A 27186-nucleotide genomic window follows, 5' to 3' on the forward strand; every position below is an offset into this window, starting at 1 on the left:
AGTCACGGGAAGTTACAGCAACTGCCTTCGGTCAGAGAGGGAGTTAAAGGATTCTCAGGGAGGGTGTAGTTTAGTTGACAGTCCTTATGATGCCTTATTAATAAGAGGTAGAAAGGTGGGCTGGAGTAACCTGCAAAGTTAATGTAAGGCCAGGGTGAGGGTACGTCCTGGTGAGCCTGGGACAGTCCTGGCTTGCACCAGGTGCCCCAGCATCCTGCCCAGATAAACGTGTCCTGGTTTGGATGATAAATTTTAACAGCTAAGGGCCACTATATGCCAGAAACCAAGGTGATCAGGGAGACTCACTGGATTTTCAGCTGGTGAAAGGACTGAAGCCAGGACACTGTCATAAATACATCAGTAGATCAGCTTCAGGACAGTAATTCACGATCTTTCCTTCTCCATTCATTCTCCTTTGCAAAACATTCCCAGCTGTAACCTGCAGGCATTTACCCTGAGAGCTTGATACAAGCCCCGGTGGGTGCCAGACCCCCACAAGGAACCTCTGACTAGTGGTACACAAGCTCCTGCTCTTGTTCAATGGTTTTCTTAATTACCTGGAGGAAGACACAGTAGGCATGCTTCTTGGTTTTAAAAGAGATAAAGCTTGCAGGGATAGAAAGTTAACAAAGAGCAAATGACCGAGACTCAAAATTATGCTGTAAACCCAAACAACGGACCGAAAGTCAATCACATAAAATGCAAGGATACACTTAAAGGCATGCATTTAGATTTTTAAAATTTGCTCACGGGTGGGATATGGGAAACACAGCTTGACAGCACATCCTGTTGAAAACACCTGGAAGTTTCAGCAGAACACGAACGTAAAAACGGTAGCCGCTAGAAATGCAAACAACCCTCAGCAACCATTTCAAAACCAAATTTTAGGCTCAACTAACAGACGCTTGGGTCTGAGACACCGGGAGGCAGGTTCGGGTGAGCTGAAGGAGGCACACCACACATCTGCTCAGCCCTGCCTGGGGCCGGCCCAGGAAGGGCAGAGACCCGGAACCAGTTCAGCTGCGCCAGGGCAGGACGGAAAACTGAAGAGCTGGGTGCCTAGCTCTGAAGAGACCTGTCCGAGGAGGCATGACAGTTTCCTTCAATTATTTCAAAGGATAACCAGAGACTGATTTTACAAGATTCAACTCTGGATTCCTATATAGAGATCGCTTCTAGTAACTGCTGCTGGCCACACATGCCACGAGCTACCCCATAATGCAGTGAGGCTACCGTCACTGGGGGCACTCCGACAACGGTGACAAGCATCAGGGGCGGTACAAGACGTGGGGTCTTTATAGACTTGGGAGGTGCACCCACTCTCTCCTTGAGCCAAGAGCTCTCAAATCTACCCCATGCACCACAGATCGAGATGACCCGGGAATCACTTCTTTCTGCAACGATTCTGCTGAAACACTGCTTGGGGTGGGCCGCGCCTTAAGACACCATCTGCTTTCTCCTTAAAGGGGGTGACAGTGCCGTGAGGGAAATGAGTTGCAGAGCAGCACATCCTCAGGCCACGGGCATGGGGTGGAGGAGGGAGATCTGCTCTGAGCTGAGTGAAGCCCGGGGACCCCTCACCTGAGTGCCCGCGTTGGGCAGCTTAATATTCTCGGTGGCAGCAGTTACATCAATGGAAGCCCGCACGAGGATGTCCAGGTAGTTCATCTTGGAGTACTCCTGTCGGGGATGAAGTTAGTGAAAGCATTAGTGAAGAGGGAAATGTCCTGGGAGGTGGCAGACAACCTGAGGGGCACAGCCCGGCAGCGGAGCCCACCTCCAGAAACGTGCTGTTCCAGAGCCTCGAGCGCAGGACCACGGAGGCCTTGCTATCCAGCCCTCGGATTGGGCACTTGATATTCACACAGTTCACGTTCACGCTGCAGTTCTGGGGAGAAAAGGAAGAGCAGCGGTTACGGCGCAGTGGTCTGGGGAAGGCCTTCCCGCCACCTCCTGTCAAACACTCACAGCTCTTGAAAAATACTTACGAGGGTCTGGTATTTTCTTTCGGCAAATAAAGAAAGTTTTCTACCATCGTCTGTCTGTCTTTCAGCAATTTCTCGTTTCTTTCTTGAGTTGTGAGCCTCCTGAAAAGAATTACATCCAAAAATAGTTCCACCTAAGGTAATTTTTTGGTACTACTGTACAAACCTCTTGAGCTCTCCCTCCCCAAACAGTGCCAAATTCACATGACTGACAATTAATCTTCACCCTTCTCCCATCACCAAAGGCGCAGAAATAATTTAAGTGTAAAATCCACCAGCCTACCTTTAGTTTCAGGAAGTTTATTTCATTTTGTGGCTGACAAGCTATCTTTTCCAATCCTTTGGATTCTACTTTCACCAAATAAAGCAACCATTTGCCATTGCTAACTTCTTTTGGCCACTGGATATTCAAGGTTGCTGTGCCGAGGTTTTTAAGAGGCTTGCCCAAGTTAATCACCTGTTAGAAAATAATACGTTATTATCTCAGTGTAATTCCCTCAACATAAAATTAAGTAAGCAGTTCCTATTGCCAAGAGAAAAAAATCCAAAGTATCTGGCATAATACTACAATGAAAGCACAGTTTCCAAAACTGGAGTATGGATAGGGCATTCAAAATAGAGATTTGTGCTTAAAGATTCCTGTCAATAAAAATAGAAAGAAAAGAGAGATCAAAGAGAAATAATCGTTCATTCAATCCAGGAACAAGTTTTGTTGTAACAGAATCTGCAGTGTAGATATGCCAGGCTCTCAACAGACCCAGGAGAAAGTCACATGTGTGTTTGTGTATCGCTCTGTAACCACACTGCCTGGCAGATGACCAAGCCTGTATGGTGGCAGTGCACCCACAACCTGCTTCTGGGAAGCCCCACCTGCTGCAAAAATGAAGCTGCCTCCATCCTTACTATGCAGGGGAGGCTTGGGATAACAACTGACAGACCCGGAGTAGGACCCTTCTGGCAGCCAGGAACCCACGAGTGCAAGCTGGGGGCAGGCAGGGAGCAACTCCCTGCAGCAGAAATCGAAAGAGTTTGCGTGGAGGACTGCTCCGGAACCCACAGACCTCTCCTTCAGCCACATCTGCCTAGGTGCCATGACCACCACCCACTACCTGTGCCATCCATGTCTGCAGAGCTAAGAGATGCTTTCAGAGGAGAATTCTGCCTCTTCACCTTGTTGCAGTCACCGGTGGGCCCATTCTTGCTACTTCAGACTTTCACACCTCAACAACGGTCACTGTGTTTTCAGGAGCATGACTGGAGACACACAGACCTCAACCTGCCTATGACTTAGGAGCCACCTCTGTACCATGAGAATATGTTCATTCAACGGGACCAAGAGCCACTGGGATTGCCTACTTTGAAATGGGTCAGAGCAACCACTAGTCTTCCTTACTGGCATATGCCAAACCCACATTCACCATCACAAAACTGGGCTCGGGAAAGGTCGTGAACATTAACCACAAGCAATAAGACAGAGGACCTTATAATAGAGAAAGAAAGAAATCATAACACATTCTAAAGCCAGATAGAAATTACTTTGAGATTTTTGTTTTATAGACAGACTCTGGAGGGGGAAAAATCGATTCTTCCTTTCTCTCTACACCAAACTCCAACTCTCTAGGACCACACTGAACTGGATTCTGAACAGAATCTTATGTTGAATGACAGTTGTGGTTCTCCATTCTGGAAAATATGACTTTTACACTAAGCCAGTATGGTGTTTAAAAGCTGGCAAACTCACTTTATCATGTGTATTTATTATTATTTATTAAAATTACATATTCAAGACCATATACAGCACATGTTAGCTTTCAGTACATAGAACAGAAGGGCCAACTGTGGCCACTTACCCTGAACTCATACTCAATTAAACTTCCCACTTCCTCTTCAGATTGCATAGCTTGCTCACCAATGACTGTACCTCCAAAATACACCTGGGAAGGTTTAGCAACTCTGTTAAATTAAAAAACACCAGTTTTAGTGAGGATTGTAAATGGTTCTTTCAAACACTGATTTGTTGTGCTAAACACAAACACTTACCCGGAGACCGATAAAAGCAGTTCAATAACCACTCTTGCTGTAGCTGTAATTGAAGCCAAATTATCCTGATTGCTTGTTCTGAAAATGAAAAGGAAACAATAGGGTTTTATTTTAACAGTCAGTTTTCTCATTAAATTACACTTCTTTTATGCTTTAGATAAAGGCCAATTCATTGACTGGCTGTGTTTTCATGAAACAATTCTGAATGGAAGGTTGAAAGAACTCTTACGTTTCCAACTTCAGATTAATATCCAGATCTGTGGTGTCAAAGGTGATCTCAGTTGTACTTAAAATTAAATAAAAAGTAACCTAAAAAACAGAAATAGCTGTTAACACAGACTGAGCATATCGACACTGTAATGTTATTTGAAACATTAAAATACAGTATGTAAAGGCATCACCTACACTGGAATTTCTTTTAAAAGGATTCCCAAGCTCGCAGTCTGCTTGTGAGCCGTTCTGGTTTGCAACACAACTCAACTGTTTCTCCTGTAACAGAAGAACATACCAGATCACAACACATTCACCTGCCACACAATGTTTTTTCCGTCCAACATGGTCTCCAGAAATACTTACAGGGAAAGCCCTCAGTTCTCTATATGCAGAATAAGTCAAAGTGTCTGGAAAAGTGGCAACGAGTTTAGCCTCATGAGCGTCATCACCATCTTTGGTGGGATTCTTTGGGTTGGAAGGGCTGTTTGTCACTGTTATTTCTAAAGCAATGTCCTTCTGATCTTTTAGAACTAGTTCTGGTACACCTTTTTGACTATTGGAAAAAAAAAAGGAAAATGACAAAGTTCTCAACACATTTTCAATAACCCTTCACAAAAAGTCACTGCAAAGCCAGAGTCATTTTTGCTAGTGCTATGGAGCCATTCTTACATTGGTAAATAAGAAAATTTGTCTTGATTTCCTTCTCGGGTACAAAATTTATATTCTAGCTTAAGGTTGCTGTTACATACATTGTCGTCTCCACATCCCTCTTTTAAGAAGTGTACCTGTAGGAAAAAAAAATCGTTGTAATTTACATCACTTAGGACTCTAAATAGGTGACTGTTTCCATACAGTTCATTTCCCTGTGTGACAATTACGTGACAATTATGACAGGAGAATCCAAGCTACAAACATACTTTGCATCAAACGCCCACTCTGTCCTTTAATGAAACTGTGTTTTCAGAACACTCTGGCCAGGGCACTGAGGTGCTGTAGGAGAGTAAAGTGTAAACCTGGCCCTGCTGCTCACTCAGTTGTATGGCTTTGGGCGAGTCACTTAACCTTTCAGAGTCTAAGTTTCATCACAGGTGACAAGGGATACCACCTCCCTACTATACAGGGTTACTGTAAGAATTACCAATGATAATGACAGTGCTACCTAACACATGATTACATATTTTAACTCATGTTAATCCTCACAAGGGACCTATGAGGCATATACTATTCAGAGCCCCATTGCACAGATGGGGAAACAGAGTTCAAGGTCAGGAAAGCAAAGGGCAGAGTATCTTGCACTGTGCTAAGGGGTGCTCAGTAATCACACTGATAAATAATTAGGAAAACGGTCTCCTTGCTTGTCACGTTTAACGTGACTATGGAGCTGGCAATATACCCAAGAAACATTAATGTGACTATGACATTGAGAGTATATTGAAAAGTATACAAGGAACTATGCTTGATGACAATAAACTACAATGTGCAGATTTAGGCATCAGCCCCCAAGCCTAACTCACTCGTGAAAACCTTCGTCAGTGAGCCATTAGAACCAGGTGCCTCAGAGTGGACACTCCAGTATGAACTAGATTTTGACAACAAGTACAAAACGCCAGATCAAGATGTCACCACTCCCCAGCCTAATCTGGCATCTCAGCCATCCTAAACCCTAGCAAACAGACCGCACCTCATAGGTGGTGTACAGCAAGCCATCCGATATAAATTTTTCTTCCTAAGATTACAGAGGCTACATTAGGCACTAAATGACTATCTCACTGTTAATACATTTTTGCCTTGCTGAATTTTGATACTCCTCGATTTTAACGTTCAGACTAACAACAGTTTCTACATTTTAATGCTCTCAGTGGTAAAATACAATGCATTTTTCTTCCTACGTACAGCTACAGGAGAAACTTGATGTGAGAATAATAAGTTCTGTCAATTATAGTCTCAATAAGTTGCAGTGGCCAAAAATTATTAAGAAAAATATTCTCTGGCTCCAAATTGTACCCTGTATGTTCACTGCTAATGTGGGAAACATTTTCTGCAACAAACCTTGCATATATTAAAAAGCTTATTTACTGCAAAGGAATGGCCTTTAGAGTAAATCAATCACTGGTTCTGTTGCCTTCAGAGATGTCTGATTTAGCACAATAACATGGCAAACAATTGGCAAAATGAAAGTCAGAAAGACTTACATCTGTATGAACAGACTTGGGTTCGTTTGAATTCAGAATTGGAAGAACTTCTGGAAGCGAATTCACTCGCCTCCGAATGCTCGGCTCTTGGATCTCTACTGAAGCTGTTATGGGGATGGGATGCAGTTTATCTCTGATATTTTCCTGGAAAGTATGCAGAGATACAGTTAAGCATGCTATACTTGCTACTGGGGAACTCCAAAACAATGCTTTCCTTTGTACTGGAAAATGGGTTGCTGGTATAAATGTCAGAAATCTCCACGTCACCCTTTAAAAGAACTGATCTGTCTGCAGCCCTCACCTGGAGCCACAGGGTTTCCTCCATGCACACCTTCTGCTTCTGCCGGCTCAGAGTGAGCACCTGCGTATACTTGGGCTCAGAACCTTGGTTTCGAAACTGAACTCTTGATGACAGCCCAGATTTTCTTCTTTCCTTCTCAGCCTCCAGTGTGCCCGCAATGGCTAGGTGAAATCAACAAAATCATGGCAACTCAGAAGTGCATTCATACACAAGGCAGCTGTAAGTATGGTGAGTCCCTTTTTGATATATTTTAATCCCTCCTAGAACACTTGCTCCCACTGCCATCGTTTTCCTTCATATTTCCTGGTAATGTACATTCTGACTGAATTATGATGTTTCAAATCAAGCTGTTCTCTCCTACCCATTGCTGTGAACAACGTTTTAAAGCTACACTTCCATTGGGCCACCTGGGGGAGCTCGAGAGTAAGTCAAAACCTCAGAGCAGCATCTAAGAATCAGTTTCTGACTGTGTTTCTAGAACTCAGAGTACCTCAGACAACAGGAGGGCAGCCAACACTCCCTAAGTGCCTAAACTGACTCCCCCTTCAACAGTCCGATGCTTAAATTCAAAAATGTTCTCTAGATCAGCAGCAGGGACTTCTCCTGAGTTGTGTCGGGAATGCAGAACCTTGGGCCCCAGCCAGACCTACTTAACCCAAATCTGCATTTTAACGAGATCAGGTGGTTCTTATACACATGAAAGTTTAAGAAGCTTTGATAAAGGATAGTTGTCTAAAAGAGGAACAATATATATATTAGAGATGGAGATGTCTTTTGACAATAGGATGAGACTTTTCACTTAAAAAAGAAAAAGAATTAAAAGGTAAAATATACTTCCTTTCAGGAGCTAGAGGGCCCGTTTGTTAGCTAATAAAACTCCGACAACCAAAGCTTCCACTTCCAAAGCCCCAGAAGGCACATCCTGCTTGCGATTACCTACAACACTAACAGAGCTTGGAGACAAGCTAGGGTTTGGATGATCAAAATCTCACTTCTTGACTTCAGAATGCATTCTTTGCCAGTTCGCTATATGTAACTGCTAACTCTGTTTCTTTATGGACCAATACTTAAATGACTTACATTTATTAATCACTCACTAGCCATCAGAAGAGGAAGTGAACCAGTGTGTACAGGGTCAGGGCAGGTAGCTTCAAGGAAAAAAATCTGCTCCAGAAAATGAATAACCCATGTTCTAATATTCACATTAGAGTTTGGAAGAGACCTTTTTAAGAGCATCTATTTTAATTCCCTCTTCTTACACATGAAGAACTGGAGGCCCACAGAGCTAGGTGGCTGGCCCAGGGACCTACAGTGAGGGATGGAGGCAACTCCTAAAGTCTCTGTCATAAACACAAAAGACGACTGCCTTACAAAGCCTCTTAGACATGCAGGTTCCCACTTCCCCTAGGCCTCTGCGCAAGTCACTCTCCCCTTCTGCCGGCTGGACCACCCCCTATTTTTTGACTCTCCGTCACTGGCTGACTAACCCTACTCCTCCTTCAGATCTCAGCGTGGACATCGCTTCCTCTAGGAAGCCTCTCCTCACCCCCGATGGGGGTCCGACAGTATTCCTCCCATAACCACATTTAGCCGGCTGAGCTGTGACTGCCTGACCACCTTCCCAGGCAAAGCCGTGCCAGGGACCACACCTCAGTCGGTTCACCACTGTACTCACCGGCAACAGCAGAACACCTGACATAAATATAATCGGTAGAATAGATGAACAGAAGCATACAGGCCAACATACAGCCAATGCACATTTGCGCACACACAATGTGACGTTATCCTTATGCTGAAACAATAGCTGTTCCAACATGGAAGGCCAAAATTTAGAAATGACAGTTTCAATAGTAATTTCTGTGTCCATCTAAAGAATTCTTAAATGTCACGGCTGCCAAATGGAATGTGCCTCCATTTTAGGCCCTCTGTGAACCTTGACATCATCCATTTATCAGTGACCTGCTAACTTCACAATGAACCAGACGAAGGCTCACATGCTGAGTGCCCCTCACAGCAAAAGCAGGGGAGGGTGTGGGTGCATTAAAACCGTTTATCTACCAAACCCACTCTAACCTTTTCTGACCCTCCAGACAGTTCACATCATCTTAAAATCCTTGCCGGCCACCTTTGCTGACCTTTTGAGGGGCAAGCCAAGTAGAATAGTCATTAAGGCTCAATTATAAATATCTGTACGTATGGAACACCACATCTGAGGACTGCCGAGTTAAAACAGCCTAGTCAAACAATAAGCTCACACTCTCTGACACTGGGAACGCAGATTTTAGAGGTATTAACTTCTGCAGCTTTGTGCAAGTTCTGCTGTATTTGATTCAGAATTTCCCAAGACCGTGGAAGCAAAGGCAATGAAAACAGGTTTTCTCTCAATGTCTTCAGAAAAAAAAGTTCTAGCTATAGTAGGCCATCCATAAACACTTGGTTAATGGAGTAGTTACAGAATATAAAATTAATTTACATGGCATCAAGTGCAGCATTAAAGCTAGAAGGAAGTTTGTAATTTATTTTGTATAAATGATTGATCTGGGGGAAGACACGGAGTGTTCTGGTGAGATTTCACATCTACAGGCAAACAGAGTGGTTTGAGAACATGACCAATAGAATAAAAAACGTGTCTCCGTTTCCTCCCCTTGCCCAGTCAAAGAATCACAGTTTCTCCTGGTCTCTCTAGGCTACTTCCAAACACAATGGTACAAGGCCCGTCACCCAAGCCAGCAAGTGTAAGGCACTGTATTTGGGTAAAAACAACACAAACTACACTGAGAGGATGACAGATTATGAGAAATCATAAAATATGTCGTCACTGAAAGCCACACAAAAAACCGATTTTCTGTACTCAATAAAATAGCGGCTACATCAAAAGTAAAGTGAGGGCTTCCCTGGTGGCGCGGCGGTTGAGAGTCCGCCTGCCGATGCAGGGGACACAGGTTTGTGTCCCGGTCCGGGAGGATCCCGCATGCCGCAGAGCGGCTGGGCCCGTGAGCTGTGGCCGCTGGTTCTGCGCGTCCGGGGCCTGTGCTCCGCGGCGGGAGGGGCCGCAACAGTGAGGGGCCCGCGTACCGCAAAAAAAAAAAAGTAAAGTGAAAGGCCACAGCTCCTCTGGTGTAGAAAGTCCTAATACACGCATACCGTGCACACTCCATGTCAGGTCCACAGATCCTGTGGGGAGACCGTACAGCAGGAGGTGGCCCAAAAGAAGGGGCCTAAAAAGGTCAAACAGATGAAGAAACCACCTGAGGACAGTTTAAAATCTGGTAAGATGAAGGCCAAGTGGGCCTATGACAGCATGGATTGGGTGAAGGCCGACTTAGCTGTCAAATTCTGGGGTGTTATAAAGGGACATTTTTTAATAAAGAAAAGAAAGTAATACTTTAGGTAACACGGACAAACCCTAAGAGAACTCACTCCATCTCAAGGTAGAGTAAAAACTGAAAGCCATGAGAATAGACCACCCTGTCCTTCCAGAAAGCTTCTCCTGGGGGCACTGCCGCACTAAAATACCAAGCTGCCGGGACCACGGCTGACCCAGGAAGGAAATCACCCTCACTCCATACTTCCTCTTTGGGGAAAAGATTTTCTTTAAACTCCTAGGCCCCCAACTTCACTCTGGCTTACTCCTGAAGAGGTACAGCTGCTACTAAAACATACCAAACAAGGCCTAGGTGATCATCACTACTGTGAGAGTATCGTTAAAAATCTGTCAAACTTTGTGGCAAAACTCCTATTCGGGTTATAAAGAAAGGAAGCGGACTAGACCTTAAAAATGACAACCTGCTTTCCCCACCTTATCTCATTTGCTCTCCACCACAATCCTATGTAGTAATTCCTATCAGAAGCTTTTTTTTTTTTTTTTTTAAACTGATAGGAAAATAAAAACTCAAACGTTAAGGGACTTGCTCTGTGTTGAAGGGTCAGTCAGCATCGGTGCTGGAACCAGGAGCAGGGCCCAAGTCTCTGAGTTCTCAAGGCCGGCCTTCACGTTCCCCCAGGGCCCACCCTTGGGGACACAGCTTGGGTGATGTGGGCCACGGAGGCCTCTGGGAGGGGACCGGGCAGCAGAGAGACTATAAACTGGCAGTTATTAGAGCAGGACGCGGGCTCCTGCGGTCACTCTTCTACAGCTACCACCCGCCACCTCACAAGTACAAAACCAATTTTCCACACTGCTTTTCAAAGACAGAAACGGAGGAAACGGTTGTGGAAGCAAATGAGTACTTTTCCAAGACATGCATTCCGTCCTACATCATCTGCTCTGGAAACTTCAAATGGGGACCAAATGCAGTTTCCCCCTTGGGCTTCACCCTCCTGATTAAAGAGGAGACAACAGATAGACTTAGTTCTTTAAACCAGAATTTATGGACCCATTCTGGCCATTATAGTTTTTTATTCTTCTATTATTTATGCAACTTTCAACCTGGCAGACAGAAAAGATATAATTTTAAAAGTACCAGGTACTTACTTATTGAAGGGTTGTAACCAGTGGGTTTGGCAGTATATTCAAAACAGGCCTTGACCTTCAGGCTGTATAAAATCAAACACATATTTCTTAAGACATGCATTATTGCCCTAGAAAAAAATCCCAACACATTCCCCAGCCCTGAAATCCCCCCAGTGACGACTGATGAGTAAAATGTTGTGTATTCACTTGACAGATTCCTCTTCCCTTTGCCCATTTCTCTTAATCTTCCCTGTGGCTCCTCAGGGTAACAGGGCCATCATCAAGCAGAGACGTGACACTGGGGGAAGAGTGGACACAGTGCAAACGCTCACCATATCCCGCTAGGCGCCCTGCAGGGCATTTTCTGATGGAGATCAATTCTGTTAGGTGTAACTGTGATGGTTTGCTGAATATTAATCACAGGCCGGGATCTGAAGACAAAGGAGTGAAAAAACAAGCTCAGCCCTTTGCTACTTGGAGGTAAGATGAACTCACATACTAGATAGGCATCCTCAGATGTGGCATCTTAAAAACCACAGGGAAAAAAATGTTCCCCAATGTGATTTCTGCTCCCACACTGCTAAAGAAAACAACTGTTAACAGAGATAATTTAAAACCTGTTTACACGATATTTATAAAAGTACTTAAATATGATTTATTTAAAATTATAGATTGTTTTAATGATTTTAATATTAGAGTTTTTTTAAACTGAAAGAATAATATGGGCAACATGTAAAAGTTCCAGAGTTTTCAGGCCAATACGTCTCGTCCCCACCTAAACCCCTAAGGAGACTTGCATGCCCTTCCAGACGTTATCAGTCAAAAATATTATCTAAAATTAAATATAATAACATGCATCTATTTTTTAAGTGGGAGCTTTTCATGCTTATCGCTCTGCATGTTACTTTTTCTCATGCACTAACATTTCAGAGGTCTTCTCATATCTATACACACAAACCTGGTTGTTCTTCACAGCTGGTGGTGTTGCATTTATTTAACCAGTCCTTAATCAGTAGACATTGATAATTTTTTTAAGGCTTTCTGCTCTGACAGACATCCTTGCATATACATCCATGCACATGTATGCGTCCTAAATACATACATCTATTTATCTGTAGGATTAAACTCCTAGGCAGAATTTCTGAGTCAAAGAACACATGCATTTTTAATTCTGAGTAATCTTGCCAAAAAAAGATTACACCAACATACACCTAACACCTGGGGTGCTCGCTGTCAGGATTTCTACACGCATGTGAATTTTAGTAATCCAGGCAAATCCTGAACTTACGGGTCCCCATCTTACAGATATGTGCCCTTCCTATCCTCCCTCGGAATGTCCCACTCCCAACCTTAAGCCTTTGTCCACCTGCTGCCAGTATTGACTACAGCTTTTCTACCCGCACAATATCTCTACAAGCAAAACCTTGAATCCTTTATCCTTTCCCCTCTCTGCTCTGCCTAACCCAACCTCACAAGCACACAAGAAGCTGAGTCCCACAACTTTAGCCCTTCTCACCATGTAAAAACATCATCTTTCTCCCTTACGTATTCTTCCCTACTTCCCACAGCCAAGGTGTCACCAAGGGCCTACGGCTTAACCCCTGCCCCAGAGGCAGGGAAGTACAAGTGTGTGGTGGCTGGGGAGACCGCACCTCTCTGCTCCTTCGCTCTCCAGCATGGACTCAGAGCAGGTTCTATTGCTCCACTACCACAGGGATTCAGTCACCCTGACTTTAGTGGGTTTGTGGTAAACCCAGCCATTCTGGAGAACAGTGTTTCAACAAGAAAATGTATCCAAATTCCAAACAGCTACTTTGAACTTCTGGAATCCATCTATCAGTAGGCCAGAGAGGTTTTGAGTACCTTCCTGGGGAAGCCAGGAGCCAATTAAAGGGCAAATGCTGCCTACATTTTGTTTCTTCATTTCCCTTTATCTTAACTGTCTACCTTTCTATTGTTATTTTACATTTAGACAGCTACTGATTTCTAAGATCCTAACTACAAGCATACTTCGGAGATACTACACGTTTGGTTCCAGACCACGGCAACAAAGCAAAAGGATTGCAATAAAGGAGTCACTTGAATTTTTTGGTTTCCTAGTGCATATAAAAGTTATGTTTACACTATACTGTAGTCTATCAAGTTGCAATGGCATGATGTCTTAAAAAAACAATGTACATGCCTTAATTAAAAAATACTTTATTAGCAGAGCAGCTCCCTCGCTGCGATCTATTCAAAGTCAGCCCTCGACACAAGGGTTTGTAGAAAAAGAAAGAAGAGAAAAAAAAAAGAAAAAAAGAAAACCTTTATTGCTAAAAAAAAAAAATGCTAACCAGCATCTGGGTCTTCAGGAAGTCGTAGCCATAATATCAAAGCAACCATAATGAAAATAATAATAATGAAAAAGTTTAAAATGTTGCAAGAACTACCAAAATGTGACACAGAGACATGAAGTGAACAAATGATATTAGAAAAATGGCACCTCACCACAAACCTTCAATTTGTTAAAAAAAAACAAAAACCAAGAACACAGTATCTGTGAAGCGCAATAAAGCAAAGTACGATAAAACGAAGTACGCCTGTAGATATGTTCTTAAAGTTTTGAGAGCATATTTAAAAGGCAAAATTTCACAAATATTTTAAAGCCAGTTGCTACAGATGCTAGAGTGCTTTACATACAATAGTATTAAGGCTTTAGTGCAGCATAAATTTCAAAAGGAAATATTTTAACACATACTTCTGCCTAAATCCTATTTTTATTTCTATTTTTAAATACACAACATACACACACAATTTTGAGTGCACATTATATATGAATCATAAAAAATGTCTTAACACATAAAGCAAATCTTATGGCTCAGCTGTCTCATGTTTAATTAGCATTTATTTATTAAGTACCCTGAAGTACTAGTATAATTTAATGGGGAGAAATGCCCAGGGACTGAAGTTAGGAAGATTTAGGTACCACGCCCTGTTCTCACAGGATCCAGCCTTAAAAGTTCAAGCAAGTCCTGGGCCTCCATTTTCCTTGTTTGTAAAATAAGGGAGTTATCTTATTTCTTATTATCTTATTATCAAAGGCTTTTGAAATTTACTTTCATACTATCTATGAGGAATGAAGGAACACATTTACAGGGTTCATAGTCAACCTACTTATGAGGACGGGCAAGCAAGGATATTAAAATATCAATTACATACAGAGGCAAATATTTAATTGGCTAAAGTCAGGTTATCTGCTGGGAAAGACGTCGTAACCAAATTTTGTTACAGAAATTCAAGTCTTCTTGACACCTGAGGTCTATACCTCAAACTAGAACTAGAAGTTCAAATTGCTTTCTGATGGAAACTTGCTAAAATACTTGAATGTTATGCTATACTCTTCCACCTTTTAAAAATGTTGACTATTTTAAGGTTAACACCTAACACTTATATGTACAGAGAGAGACAGGCATATAAAGGTAGTAACACACATTCATTCCGTTAACTAAATTTTTTTTTTTTTTTACTTCTTCCTTTGGCCTAATATCCCAGATACATTTTTCTCCACTTATTTTCACATCTCCTACTTTTGTCATCTGTAATGGCTCTTGTGGTTCTTAGTTTTCATATAAAATGGCTTTCATAGATCTTGCCATTTAACTAGAAAACTATTTTTCTATAGTATTCTATACTACATTATATAAACGTACAGTATATTCTAGTTTTTTTAAATAGCGTTCTCTTCAGAAGTGTCCTGGTGTTGTTTTCTTACCCCCAGGGGTCTTGCTTAGGATTCTATTTAGACAGAGGCCACATCTACACTTGCACCCTTCTGGAAGAACAAAGGGCAATGATGGCACCAAGTGTACATATGGCACAGATTTTTTTTCTTTTAGGGTTTCATTGTACATCACTGCCTATTTCTTTAAAGACATTCTTTAGATAAAAATGACTATAAAGCCAAATAGTTTAAAAAAACAAACCCAAATGGCTCACTCTCACCAATGAGCAAAGAAATGTAAATTCAATCAAAAGATGAGATCACATATCACACTGGCAAAAATTAAATAGATTCATCCTGTTCAATGTTGGTAAGGGTGTGAGAAAATGGGCCCTCTAGTAGGTTGTTATTGTGAGCATAAATTGCTACCACTTTTCTGTGGGTATATGTATTAATACAAAAATGTGCTAACCTTATCTCAGCAATTCTATTTCTAGGAATTTTTCTTTAAAAAAAATCCATTACACAGAGATACATACAATATACTATATAGCATACTGTTTATAATAGCTAAAAGTCAAAGACTGTCTAAAAATTCCATCAACTGAGGATTCATTAAATGCATATTATGGAATAACATTAAGTTGTTAGAAAGAGTAAGATTGATGTATCTGCATTAACAAGGAGAGATAACTGAAGAGATTAATTTTTAAAAACCAGAAATAGAGAACAGCAGTTATAGTATGGCCTTTTGATGATACCCTAGAACTGGAGAGAGACTCAAAACTATTAAAAGCTGTTTCGTGGAAGAAGAGAATATTGGGGAACTTGCACTTAATTGAAATTCTGTATTAACCTTTTTTTTTTTTTTTTTTTTAAAGAATGTGCTACTTTTTAAATAATAAAAAATTTCTTTAACAATTTTTCCTGGTGATTTCCAGCAGTGATGGAATTGCTGGGATAAGGGGACTCAGACACAGCTGATGGGCACACTGTTGCAGCCTTTCTGGAGGTCATTTCACTTGTGAACCTGAATCACAAGTCCTAAAACACACATGGCCCTTCAACTTAGCAACTCACTTTTAGGAATTTATCATAAGGAAATAATCCAGGACACAAAGAAAATTAAGGATGTTGACCACAGCTTTGTGTATCATAATAGGAGCAAACAACCAAACCTGGAAAACAACATAAATGTGTCCAATGACAGTATGGCAGTGGTTAAGTAAACTATGATCCGGCCATGGGATATCTCAGACAACCATTAACTTCATTTCAGAAAAGTACTCAATGACAGGGCGATAGCCCACTATGCATTATAAACTCACTCATGGAAAAAGGCCACTATACGTTACAAACCAACAAAAGCAGGTTACAAAACAATATGTACACTATGATCTCAATTTTGTTAAACATATGTGTTTATTCACAGAAAATTAAAAACTAGAAGGATATAAACCAAAATTTTGGAGTTTCATAATGGACGGTGAAATATAGGACATTTATTTCCTTCTTTATATTCTTTATACTGTCAAATTTTCTGTTTCAGTTTTTATGAAAATAAAGGTTTTTGAAATATATCCCAAAGTAAAAATTTTCCAATTCTGACCTTTTTAAAAAAATTAGTTCAAAATTACAGCAAGACTTTACAAAACAGGTTTTTTATTACATCATTACACTACTCTGAAGAGAAAAAGAATATTCAAAATTCATACAAGCCTTTGCCTTTGAAGTATAGTTGTTAACAAATTTCAATTCAAAAGGTAAAAAAAATTCTAGTGTAAGCGGATTACCAAACATACTTTAAGTCAGAGATTACACACCTGAAAATAGTTACTGAATCTGAGAGGGAACCAACAGCAACATCGGGGTAGGAATTTCTATCAAGGTCCATGTTTCCGGCAATTGAATATCCAAAAAAAGGTGATTTACCCTCGAGAATCTGAAAGGAACAGGGCATCAGAATGGACACTGGGCCACCAAAATGAGCCTCTTATCCGTGCGTTGAAAAAGGCACATAAGTCTCTTTTGAACTGAAGATTAAGGGGTTACTTATAAATTACATTAAATCAAAACTAAATCATAAATAAGTATACATATGACCCAACACTTCATACATTTTATTTCATAAAAGTTATCTGATTTATGTTGTACCTCAAAAGACAAAAGAGACAATTTTTGATGAGCTTGTGTACTGTACTAAGTCGATCAGTGTATTTCAAACCAAACCTCTCTGCCTGCCCTCCACAAATGTCTTGTTTTCTCAAAAGCAATTTTTAGTTTTTAGTATCTGAATTCTATGCAATTACAATCATCTCTTATGTTCGTCCAGTTTCATCTCTATTTAGTATGCTACTAAAAGGAGTATATCACATTTCCATCTATTTATGCTGTCAGGGTAGAACAGTCTTTTCCTTTGGCTTACTTTGATTCCTAATTCACCAAAGAAATTTTACAATTTAAAACAACCAGGTCATTGCATTTATATCTATTTACAAGCTATCTTCTAATAATACATTTTTTACAAAAATAAAATTCATACTATTGTAGACTTGTAAATAAAACATGATTAGTGTGAAAATTCACATAAACCTAAACATTCCATTAGAAAGCAAACTGTTGAGACCTTTGTTGTAGAAATCCAGGTTATCTGGTTACCTGTGTTGGTTTGGTATTTATTCCATTCGCAGATCCGTGATAGATAAAAACCTTCCCCTTACCATCGTAGGGTGCTCCAACTGCAATATCTGTTGACAACGCCACATTTTAACAAACATTAAATTTTAAAAGCATTCCAATACAATGTTTTAAAATAAGATGCCATGAGCACTCACTATTTTAGACAATCAAATAATCTATAAATCATGACCAATTCATAATCTATTGTCTACCTGGGTAGCCATCTTGATTAATATCACCGATATTTTTGACCGCAATGCCAAACATAGAATCTTTGGTTCCATTAAGACGAATTGGCTTGACATTATTCCATCTGCCTTGCTGGTTAATGTAGACATATGCTGCACCTCCAACTTCTCCACTTCTATCAAAATACTGTGGGGCTCCAATAACTATATCTTGCCACCTGAAAACATAATGAGGGGAAGAACTGTGAACCACTGGCTAAAATACCAGCGAGCTTAGGGAGAATCCCACATGCCCAGGTATTAAGGACACAAAGAGATATGATAAAAGGACCTCAAATCTGGAATTTATATATCATCAATTAAAGTATTCTTTAAAAACCAAGGTAGCCTCTAATAAACACCCAAAGAAAAATATCAAGGGTAAGAACTTGAAGCCAGTTCCCAAGTTACATCTATAGTGCGCAGACTCCCAGTAAAGATTCCACTCCCCTCCACCTTCATCTCTCTACGAGACCCAAACTGGCACCACCAGCCACAGAGACCTTTGTATTGACTTTGTCACCAATCCCTACTTTCAACAGGACATTCTGGATGCTCCAACAGCCCCTCAAGAAACCAGAGAACAGAACCTCGTAGGTTTTTTTTTTTTTTTTTTGAGTTAAAGTTTAATTCTCACAGACCCATGATCCCAGCACATAGTAAAACTGAAAACGTAATCCTACCCGCTGGGGAGGGTAATGGATGCCTACTGCCAAAATGTAAGTGAGGAAGAGTGATGGAATGGTAAAAACCTGGCAGCAGAAATATTTTTTCCATCAACTAACCTGAAAGGATATTTCTTCTCAAGACCTACAGAAGCCAGAGCAGCAATGAATTCTTTGCACATATAAAATAACCTAAGAGGTTCTTACCCATCTTTGTTAAGGTCCACCACTGCCACGTCATAGCCAAATGAAGAAGCCAGCCCTTCCCCGTCAAATATGTGCTCAGGTAGAAGGTGCGCAGACTTCAGGTCTCTTTTAAGCAAAACCACAGCTCCACTGTGATTGGCTCTAGGAGCACCAGATACAAAAGTGATCTCATCTTTGGAAACAATACCCTTCCCTGAGTCCAAAGAAAACCCTAGAAAAACAAAACAGTACATATCAACTCTGTTTTTTAGGAGGTATATAACACTGGTTACTCCCACCACTCTCCTCTGACCCTCCCCACCAGCTGTCACATCTACGATAAGAAAGAGTCACAGAGCCAAGAGATGTGACACAAGTACAAAGTAGTAGGCTACTGCATCGCTTTCTATGGGAATGTATTAAGACTTTTAAAGAAAAGCACCTATACTATTTGGCATCTGTGTAACTTGAATCATGAAGCATTCATGCATCTTAAGAATCAGTTTGAACCCCATTTTAATACTGAAACTGCTGTAAAAGGAGATCAAGCTGGATACTAAATTATCATGGGAAAGTTACATACTATATACTGAGATACAACCTGACATAGTGTAATTGAGTGCATGTTATAGGGTTTTGCTATAATGTAGTAGGTTAGTAACTTCTGTACTCAATCTCCTTGGTCGTCAGGCAAGAATAAGAATGCTAACAACATTAATATACCACAGACAGCGTTTCACTATTTGGGGTCAACTCAGTTCTCAGACACAAACATGCAAACAAAACCATGATTGATGAGCTAGTGTTTGAGAACCTGGTATAAACAATAGAGGTGAGCAAGTTGCCATCTGTGTCAATTACATACTTGTTCAGAGGGCAGAAAAACGGTAGAACACCTCACCATAAAGCGTCAGGTAGGATGTCAGATTACCAATATTGAAGTTAAATGGCAAGCAAACACAAACGCCCATATCAAAATCATTCAAATTAAGCCAATCTTCCTATGTAAAGGCGAGGCAGATGCAGAATGCTATAAGCTCACCCTTTTTATTGGGTTTTATTTACAAATAGCTTCACCACTACTGTTGCAGTTCTCAAATTGTGAAGTGAGTCAAAAACTAGGATGAGCTACAAGTTTAGAAGAGGGCGATACAATTGAATCCAGCTCTGGAAGCCATCTGTCTGCAGCGCCTCAACCACGGCATGCTTTTTATGTGTGCTTCACTTGAAATGAAATAGAAAATAAAAAGATTTATGCTCTGTATGGATCAAAAAAAAATTATTAAATGACCATGACCAAGACAATTTATTTGTCATCTCAGAGGTCACAAACCTAGGTAGCTATTCATCATCACATCAGGGGATGTGTCGGGCTGCTCCCTGGGAGGCTGTGTTTTATAAACAAACTGATCGGGATCTGTATAGGAAATGCTGGTCAAAAACAGCAGGCCTGTACACATGCACGGGACGGAAGAGATTGAAGAAAAAGCAATTATACTCGGTAAGAGGCACGCCAGCTACCGCCGTGCTCGCTGGATGATGAGGCCACCACTGCATCTGGCAAGCCACCCTCTTTGCCAGCTTCCAAACCTCATGCAGATCATTTTATTCCTAAAACCTACTGATTTTTTTGAAATGACAGATGCACAGACAGCGTGGACAACCAAAATGTAACAGTACAAACTTGACACTTTTTCCCCCCAGGCAACCACCTTTGAGGAAATTCATTCCAAAAGTGGCAAATGCGTTCAATAAAAAATGTTTAATATTTTCAAATGTTCCAACAGAAACTAAGTTTATAAAATCCATGGGCATCTATCTTACAGACCAAAGTGTTGGTTTCTTGACCAAAGCCATTAACTTGAAATACCATAAACTAATTCCTAAATAAACCATTTGAAGAGAGGTTGTCTGTTAAAATTTATTCAAATAAAATACTGGTTTGTTGATAATATTTACCTTGGAAAGGAGTTTACCCTGAAAAAGTCTATTTAATAATTGAGACTCCAAACCACTCGGCCTTGTGTTCCCTTCCTGTCCTGCAAAGCCACTAACAACATTCACACTCCCAGCTGCTTCCCACCCTGCCCCAGTCATTTTCATTAAGAATTTCTTCCCTTGGCTAGGGGATTATTAATTGTGTGACCTTAAACTAGGAAATTAATGTCCCTAAGGCACAAGTTTTTTTTTCCCCATCAGCAACAGAGGGACAATGATACTTATTTTATATTGTTGGGAAGATCAAATAAGACCTATAAAGTAGTAAGTATAGTGTGTGATTTATAGCACATGGTAGGTGCTTAACAAGTGGTAAGTATAACTTTTCTCCCTTCTATGCCTTCACACCAAGTTTTTAATTTGGGGGTGGGGAAGTTTCTGAAGAGTTTTTTTTTTTAAATTAACAGTATTGTTCATACATATCTATATAATTACAAAAATTTTTGAAGAATATATTTACTAATACCTTGTTTAGAATTATTTTTAGATCTACACCTATTTTTTCTCTTTAACCTTCCATTGTTCTAGTAATATCTCTAGCGTATGGGTACGTCTCTATTTTTGAAAAAGAATAGGTTACTATTTAGGTTTAGGAGATTTTTTACATTTTTTCCAAGAATTGCACAGTAATTATTCTTTATGTCAACTCATACCAAGAATTAAAGCTTTTAAAAGCCTTTGTGTAATTACCATAATGCACATGAATAATTTAGGACACCCATTAGTAATGCAAACAAGCCTCAGGAGTTAAGGAATTGGCACTTAGACACAATCCGGGTGTCCTCAAGAGCTGCCTTAGCACTCCTGCTTAGGCTCAGCTGTAAAGCCCCCGTGCCACCCGCCAGGGGCTTTGTGACAAGAGGGCCCCAATCCAGGAGCAAGGCCAACCCGTGGAGAACAGCAATCACAGAGGACGGACCTGGAGGTCTTGACCTGCCACTTAAGAGTAACTTCATAAATGCAGCTCTTAAAGAGTCTTTCTCCAAAAAGAGGCACTGAAGGGAGAGGGAAGGCATTTCAGCCTCCTGCTAACATCCATGCATGAACAGCCTGCCTCAGGTTACAGAGGCCGACACTAGCTCAGGAAACAGACCTCCACACAGGAGGACAGAAGATTTTAGGAGAGAGTAGTAGGTTTCCTCCTGCTTTGAGCAAGCTCAGGTGAGACGGGAAGGATCCCAAGCATCAGTCAGGTTACCTTGGGATCACCAAGGCTTAAATTCCAGTAAATGCAGCCACAGTCCCCTGGCTCCAACCTGGCCTCTTCTCAGCCTAGCAGTCCAGGGTCCTGTGACAGCGGTGTCACACAGAGGCATCTGAAGAGGCAGGCATGCCGTCTACTCTCGTTCCTACCTAAATAACTGTTAGCAGGAACAGGAACTAGACTTTCATCATGGTCAGTCTCTCCACCAACTTCATAAGGCCCATCTTCAAAGATGTTCATGTCAAAAAAAGTGTTATTCTTTTGCTCTACGCGAACAATCCCTAAAAGAATGAAATGGTTAAAAAAAAATGAAGATGAAACAAAATAAAATAGATGGTTCCTAATAAACATTCCTCGTGTTATCTTTAAGCACAGAAAGAAAAGTCTGGAGGAAGAAAAGGAGAAGGAAGATGACTTTTGAGGTTATTAAAGTTAAAAAATCATGTTCGTGTAGATTTTTACATCAAACAAATTTGTTCTAGTAATAAAAAAAAATGCCCATGCATTTTCATGAATTACCTTTATAATGCCATGACACTAGATGGAAAATGGAATGTTTACTTAGTTAACTAAACCTACAAAAAACTTTTAAATTATATGAACCTGATATATTTTACATTTTCTATAATCCTAAATCAATTTATCTTTTTACTATACTGTGAAAGTAAGATTAGTAGTTTGATCTTTTCTTCCAATCACTTTAACCAAAGATTTAAAAGCTTTAAAAATTTTTCACAGCTAATAATTGAAAAGAGAAGATCTCACATAGTCCACTATAAATGGTAACATTTTAAGTCAGAATTTATAAAGCAGATAAAACATGTTTCCCATAAATTAAACCATACATAATTGACGGGTGTTTTTATTGTTTTGTTTTACTATGTATGGCCTCTATTCTTGCTAAAATAAAACAATTTCTAAATTCATGTGTTATTTCGATTAGGTCAAGATAACCTGACAAATGCTGTTACGTGGAAGTTTTGGTTGGGGCCGGGGAGGCCAAAGGAAATTCCTCCCAAAGGTTGCTATCGAGCAAGGTGTTCTCAAGGCTCATTTTTAATAGGAAATTTCTGAATGGAAAAAGGGAAAATTTTCCTGTTTTTCCTGACTAGTGAAAATGTTATAACACAGGATTTATTTTAATAAATTTCTCAAAAGAAAAGTCTTATTTCCAAATCAGATGCATTTCTCTTCACTACGGATTACAGTAAGGTTAATTGTCCTTTATAACTCAGTGGTTTTTCTACACCTGCTTAATTTCTTCAGAGAAGTTTAACTTTTACTACAAGAGCACTGACCATGTTCATCCAGGCAAAAAATGCAAGCCATTCTTCTCCCTCCCTCCCTCCCTCCCTCCCTCCCTCCCTCCCGGTGTCTCCTTTTACCTATATCACGAAATTATTTAAACAATAACATTAAACAATCTTTCCAGAAGTTATCCAAAATCATCTCAAAATTCCCTAATTTGACATCTATGCTTCTAACTATACTGCTTTATTAGAAAAACACAGCCTTTTAAGATAATACATAATGAAAAAATGTCTAGGGCTTCCCTGGTGGCGCAGTGGTTGAGAGTCCGCCTGCAGATGCAGGGGACACGGGTTCGTGCCCCGGTCCGGGAAGATCCCACATGCCGCGGAGCGGCTGGGCCCGTGAGCCATGGCCGCTGAGCCTGCGTGGCCGGAGCCTGTGCTCCGCAGCAGGAGGGGCCACAACAGTGAGAGGCCCACGTACCGCAAAAAAAAAAAAAGTCTGTATTAATACAATGTTATTTGTACATGACACCACTCAATTATTTTCAGTTTTCAGATCCCTACCTTAAAATTAAAACTTTCAGCTTCATGAAACAGGCAAATACAAAAGAGCAAAAACTATGTTAACTATATTCTTACAGAAGAAAGTTAATTACTTATATTAATGTAAACTACTGGCAGGGGGGAAAAAATCTCTTAAAACATACATTTTGAACATTATTTGTTTCTAAAAATCAGAATTTAGATATTTTGCTATCCTACCCTACTTCTACAACATAAAAGTGCCTTATAACACATTTTGTTTTCATTTAAAATGTACTAAATCATGGTGCATATAATAGCAATTATGTAATAATTCTAATCTCTATTTCTATAAATACACACATCATACCTTTCCAGTTGTAAGTGCCTGGGGCTCCAAACGCAATGTAATGAAAGTCTTTAGTAAAAGTAGCTGCTACACCTTGTTGGCAAGAACCAAATTTTTCATGACCTCTTAATCGGCCATCACAAAAACTCCAGTCTCCTCCATCCATATCATCTTCAATCCTGAGATTCTGACTTAGGACGTAACACCTTCCAAAAATGTCTCGGGATTCCTGTTTTGTATTAACATGCTGCCTTTTTTCATATCGATGAGCACATGTCTGCAAATAGATGGAATAAAGTAGCCCATACATGTCGGCAAACCCTACGTTTTTCATTACAAATTGATGAAGTTGTCAATAATCAAGAGGTTAATTCTAAGTGGGATGTTAAATGTGGCCTCCTCCTGAGATTGGATCTGAAAACCAGCAAATCTTCCTCCCCACAGTTGCAAGGAGACCATTATCTAGCACAGGGCTTCTGTCTTGCCCTCAGCCTGAGAATAATGCTCCAATCCAAATACTGAATGCCAATCTGTAATCCACAGGCAAATTTATTTATAAATTTACTTGTCACATAAACAGTGGGAAACACCCTGTTTCATCTTCTCAGTTTAATTGGTTTTTAGTGGCTATATAAACCTTCACATCAGTATGTTTGTGAAAATAAGTACTCATATTCCAGAGGAGAGAAATCATGGACATATTTTCACAGGGATCAGGCTAACACTGCTAAAACAAAGACATTTTCCTTTTACCTATACTGTTTCCTTATAATCAATACTAACTAACTTATCCTCTGAACTCTGAGATTAAGTTTATTTTAAAAGGCAGAGACAATTACACTGCTGGGAGAGATGAAATAATCTCTAATTTTACAGGGTATTCATGGCCACCCTCCATATAACAGGCTGAAAACACTTCACAATGTCCAAGTCAATTTCCCGTAATGCATCCCCTTAGATATAAAAATTCAGTGTTTGGTAAAATTCTCACTTTTCTCAAAATTCTACATAAATTTGTTACAGCAACCAGATTTTGAAAGAAACAGAAAGATCATCATAATCCAGCCCGGCACCTCCAAGGCCACGTCGCACAATCCATCTAACAGACCCTTTTTTCTTCGTTACCACTTCTATTTGAAGAAGCTCAGAATATATAATAAAAGTTTAAAATTATCTGATCCTTACTTTCCATGACCATTCCCATATTTTTTTTTATAACTCATCTATAATAGCTACATAGTTCCTGAGACAAAAAGCATGCCTAGTTTTGTTGTTGTTTGTTTTTAACATCTTTATTGGAGTATAATTGCTTTGCAATGTTGTGTTAAGTTTCTGCTGTATAACAAAGTGAAACATGTCTAGTTTTGCTTTGCTTCTTGTTTTGAGACCACCTAGAGTTTTAGGGACATTGGTAAAGGTTTTTAAATAAGTTCTTTGAAAGTTCTAAAGAAAAGCAGATCGTAGAGCTATTTCAAAATAGATCAGAAATCACAGGAAAAATAATGCTTTCATTTCTTCTTGACATCAATTCCTGCTTTAAAGCAGTCAGTTTTCTAGAATGTATACTCTATGCAGGCAGAAGCTCTACCTGTTTTGTTCAATACTGTAAGCCCAGCAGTGGCACACAACAGGCACTCAGACACTGTGGAATGGACACACTTCTCTACACTTACCACAACTTTGCCCCCTGGACCTTGGCTCTGGACGGTGACCCCCATCCACTGATCTTCCTTGCTTTCCGATGAAGGGTCAGCTGTGGAGAAAGCAGCACAGTTTACACAGAGTTATGACTTCAAAGCCACTGCAACAGGAAATGAACCAATATATGAACAAAAATGTAAGAAACAGCTTCTAAATTGCCTTGACTGCAAGTCTAAACACTTAGTAAATTTAATTACTCAATCCAGAAAAATTACTTCTCATCTTAAGAAAATGGGTGAGTGATTATTGGTATGAATGATTCATCAAATTCTTTATATAAAATACATACCTTTACCTGGTAGCCCTTCACTTTCTCTGACATCCAGGGTCCCGAGTACAGAAACTACCATCCAAACTAACAAAAAGTGGGTACTTCTCTACATACTCCCAAATTTGTTACATAATAGCATGAACTCTTCTTTACTGCAGATGGGAAGACAAGGCCTCAGACTCACTTTATATCTTCCTATCAATGCAGAAAAGGAAAGTGATATATTTATTTTTACCTCCTTCCTCCAAAAAGGAGAGAGAGGGAAACCATAAATCTCACCATGTGCTCATTTCAGTATCAATCTGAGCCTACTGTGTGACCCTACATCCAAATTTTTGCCTTCCCCAATGAGAAGGCAGGCATGATTTCCAATCTTGAATCATTACAAAACTATGAAACCTGGGGCTTCCCTGGTGGCGCAGTGGTTGGGAGTCCGCCTGCCGATTCTGGGGACGTGGGTTCGTGCCCCGGTCTGGGAGGATCCCACATGCCACGGAGTGGCTGGGCCCGTGAGCCATGGCCACTGAGCCTGCGCGTCCAGAGCCTGTGCTCCGCAATGGGAGAGGCCACAGCAGTGAGAGGCCCGCATACCGCAAAAAAAACAAACTATGAAACCTAACAACTTTAGGTAGACAGAAGGAAAAAATGCCAAAATGTTAAGTAAAGAGCAATTATGCCTACATTATCAGTGGGTCTGGGTTTTCCCCTTACAGTTCAAAGTCATTTACAAGTTTCCCACAATTAACACGTATTATTTTCTAATCAGTAAAAAAAAAAAAAAAAAAGCAAGAGAAGAACATAAACATGAATCTGCAAATCTGCCTAGACCAAGAATGTCAAACTAGGTTTGGTTGTAGCTTCTCAGGACCCTAATTGCTCTGCCTACCACACAGAGTCTGTGCAAAACAAGCCTCTAACTGAGATAGTAGGGCAAAATTTATCCATGTTGGCCAGCTTTCATTTTAGAGAGATCTGATGTTTAAACAGTCTTTCTCCCAAATATTTTAACAGCAAATGAGAACTTTTGGCCGCTGAGTACAAAATACACATTCAATTTTCTTCGCGGCTGTGAATAGTTTCTCTCCCGTAGAACCTCAACACATCACTAGGTGGCGACATCGATACACCATATCAGTTTAGAAAGCAGAGTTGGGTAGGGAGGCGGGCAGGAACTACGCTGCAGCCCAGTGACTTAAATGTGCTCAGGGCAAGCAAGAAACAGACGAGGCTGATGCAATTAACAGAGG

At 40.4% G+C, this 27186-nt stretch overlaps 1 protein-coding gene and 1 long non-coding RNA gene across 3 annotated transcripts in view; one reads left to right on the forward strand and one right to left on the reverse strand.

The window, feature by feature from the left end:
- ITGA6 (integrin subunit alpha 6) overlaps positions 1 to 27186 on the reverse strand; it is a 76529-nt gene that overhangs the window by 12673 nt on the left and 36670 nt on the right. For both annotated transcript variants that reach the window (XM_032637585.1, XM_032637586.1), the window contains exons 3-23: positions 25641 to 25720; positions 23989 to 24244; positions 21993 to 22124; positions 18663 to 18873; positions 17776 to 17969; positions 17543 to 17631; positions 16708 to 16826; positions 11517 to 11615; positions 11206 to 11267; positions 6732 to 6892; positions 6431 to 6574; positions 4908 to 5023; positions 4602 to 4791; positions 4431 to 4514; positions 4255 to 4334; positions 4026 to 4103; positions 3836 to 3938; positions 2269 to 2442; positions 1989 to 2087; positions 1778 to 1888; positions 1582 to 1680 (exon numbers count right to left, since the gene is read on the reverse strand). In XM_032637585.1, coding sequence (XP_032493476.1) covers positions 1582 to 1680; positions 1778 to 1888; positions 1989 to 2087; positions 2269 to 2442; positions 3836 to 3938; positions 4026 to 4103; positions 4255 to 4334; positions 4431 to 4514; positions 4602 to 4791; positions 4908 to 5023; positions 6431 to 6574; positions 6732 to 6892; positions 11206 to 11267; positions 11517 to 11615; positions 16708 to 16826; positions 17543 to 17631; positions 17776 to 17969; positions 18663 to 18873; positions 21993 to 22124; positions 23989 to 24244; positions 25641 to 25720 — 2681 coding nt within the window. The remainder of the gene's footprint in view (positions 1 to 1581; positions 1681 to 1777; positions 1889 to 1988; positions 2088 to 2268; positions 2443 to 3835; positions 3939 to 4025; positions 4104 to 4254; positions 4335 to 4430; positions 4515 to 4601; positions 4792 to 4907; positions 5024 to 6430; positions 6575 to 6731; positions 6893 to 11205; positions 11268 to 11516; positions 11616 to 16707; positions 16827 to 17542; positions 17632 to 17775; positions 17970 to 18662; positions 18874 to 21992; positions 22125 to 23988; positions 24245 to 25640; positions 25721 to 27186) is intronic.
- On the forward strand, positions 11564 to 13485 carry LOC116756710. The gene is made up of 2 exons (XR_004350740.1): positions 11564 to 11664; positions 13157 to 13485. It is a non-coding gene; the product is annotated as an uncharacterized LOC116756710 (long non-coding RNA).

Source organism: Phocoena sinus, chromosome 7 (genome assembly GCF_008692025.1).
Source record: "Phocoena sinus isolate mPhoSin1 chromosome 7, mPhoSin1.pri, whole genome shotgun sequence".
NCBI lineage: Eukaryota > Metazoa > Chordata > Mammalia > Artiodactyla > Phocoenidae > Phocoena > Phocoena sinus.